This window comes from Dromaius novaehollandiae, unplaced genomic scaffold (genome assembly GCF_036370855.1).
Source record: "Dromaius novaehollandiae isolate bDroNov1 unplaced genomic scaffold, bDroNov1.hap1 HAP1_SCAFFOLD_27, whole genome shotgun sequence".
Lineage (NCBI taxonomy): Eukaryota > Metazoa > Chordata > Aves > Casuariiformes > Dromaiidae > Dromaius > Dromaius novaehollandiae.
Genome location: NW_026991415.1, coordinates 3,350,609 through 3,352,055, shown reverse-complemented (window position 1 = coordinate 3,352,055; position 1,447 = coordinate 3,350,609). Strand labels below are relative to the sequence as shown.

Sequence of the window (1,447 nt, the reverse complement as noted above, 5' to 3'; positions counted from 1 at the left end):
GGAGAGAAGATGTTCTGAGCTTTTCTCAACAGTCCGGGGACATTGTCCCCAGAGTTTTCAGCTAAATTTCCTGAGATGACTTATGAAAGCCTCCTTGTGTCAGCACCCACTGGCAGTCTATGCCCCAGTCCTAAGAAGTACATTTCCAGCATTTTATTAATTTTTTTCAGATTTTGTTTATAATAACCCCCTGTGACCAAGACACACAATTCACACTTCTTCCTTTCACTACTACAATCCAATGAGAAAATAAATCTCCTGAGGCACCTGTATTTAGTAGCTACATATCTGTGTGTGTGTGATATTTTATACGATACATAATTAAAATTGTTATCTCGAGAAACATCATGACTGGGGGAAAAGTTGAACCTTTGCACGGCCAATGGCTTCCTTCAAGGCCAGTTTCACAGTCTTGTTTCTGAGACTGTAGATGAAGGGATTTAAGAATGGGTACAGGACAGTGTTCAGCAAAGCTACAGTTCTGTTGGTCTCCAAGGAAACATCTTCTGAGGGCTGTGCGTAGAGAACAATGCAGCTTCCATACGCGATGGCTAAGGTGATGAGATGGGAAGAACATGTAGCAAAAGCTTTCTTCCTCCCAGATGCTGATGGCATGTGCAGAATACAATGGAAGATGCACATGTAGGACACCAGGATTAAACATAAGGAACCCAGCACTACAAATGATATGAAAAGAGAGTCTGCTTTCCAAAGCAGGCTGGTGTCAGAGCAGGACAGTTTGAACAAGGGAGAGTTGTCACAGAAAAAATGGTGGATCTTGTTTGGGCCACAGAAAGTCAGCTTTGAGAGCAGGACCAGGCGGTAACTCGAGAGTGTGAAGCCTATGACCCAAGCAGCCACAACGAGGTGGGTGCAGAGCTGCCACTTCACGACAGCAGCATAATGCAAAGGTTGGCAGATGGCAACGTAGCGGTCAAAGGACATGACAACAAGGAGACCCATCTCTGTACCACCCAGGGCAAAATAGAAATAGGACTGGGCAAAGCAGCTACTTAATGAGATTGTTCTTCTACCAGAGCTCAGAATCACCAACAATTTGATAGTTGTGGAGGATGTAAACCAGATTTCCAGGAATGCCAGATTGCTGATGAAAAAGTACATGGGGGTTTGCAGGCGGTGATCCACACACACGAGGAAAATGATCGCTGTGTTCCCTATCACAGTTGTCAGGTATATGAGCAGAAGGAGCAGGGAGAGAAACAGCTGTAGTCTTCGATGAAGCCCTGAGAAACCCTCTAGGATGAACTCAGCAACTACAGTTTCATTTCCTGGTCCCATGCCCAATTTCAGTACATCCTGCTGAGAGAGGAGCAGGAAGAAACAAGTGTGAGAATTTCACAGTCTGCACAGGAGGCTGTATCCTTCCTGCTTTGCTCCCTTGCTTGCTTCCTATGTAACACAGACAGAATATTCCTCTCAACCATTC

At 45.1% G+C, this 1,447-nt stretch overlaps 1 protein-coding gene across 1 annotated transcript; it reads right to left on the bottom strand.

The window, feature by feature from the left end:
* Positions 1-540: 540 nt before the first annotated feature.
* Positions 541-1,128, bottom strand: LOC135326412 (olfactory receptor 6E1-like; the record flags this gene model as incomplete). The annotated part of the gene is made up of 1 exon (XM_064504300.1): positions 541-1,128. A coding segment is annotated over one exon (588 nt), but the record flags the coding sequence as incomplete, so codon positions are not given.
* Between the last annotated feature and the right edge of the window lie 319 nt (positions 1,129-1,447).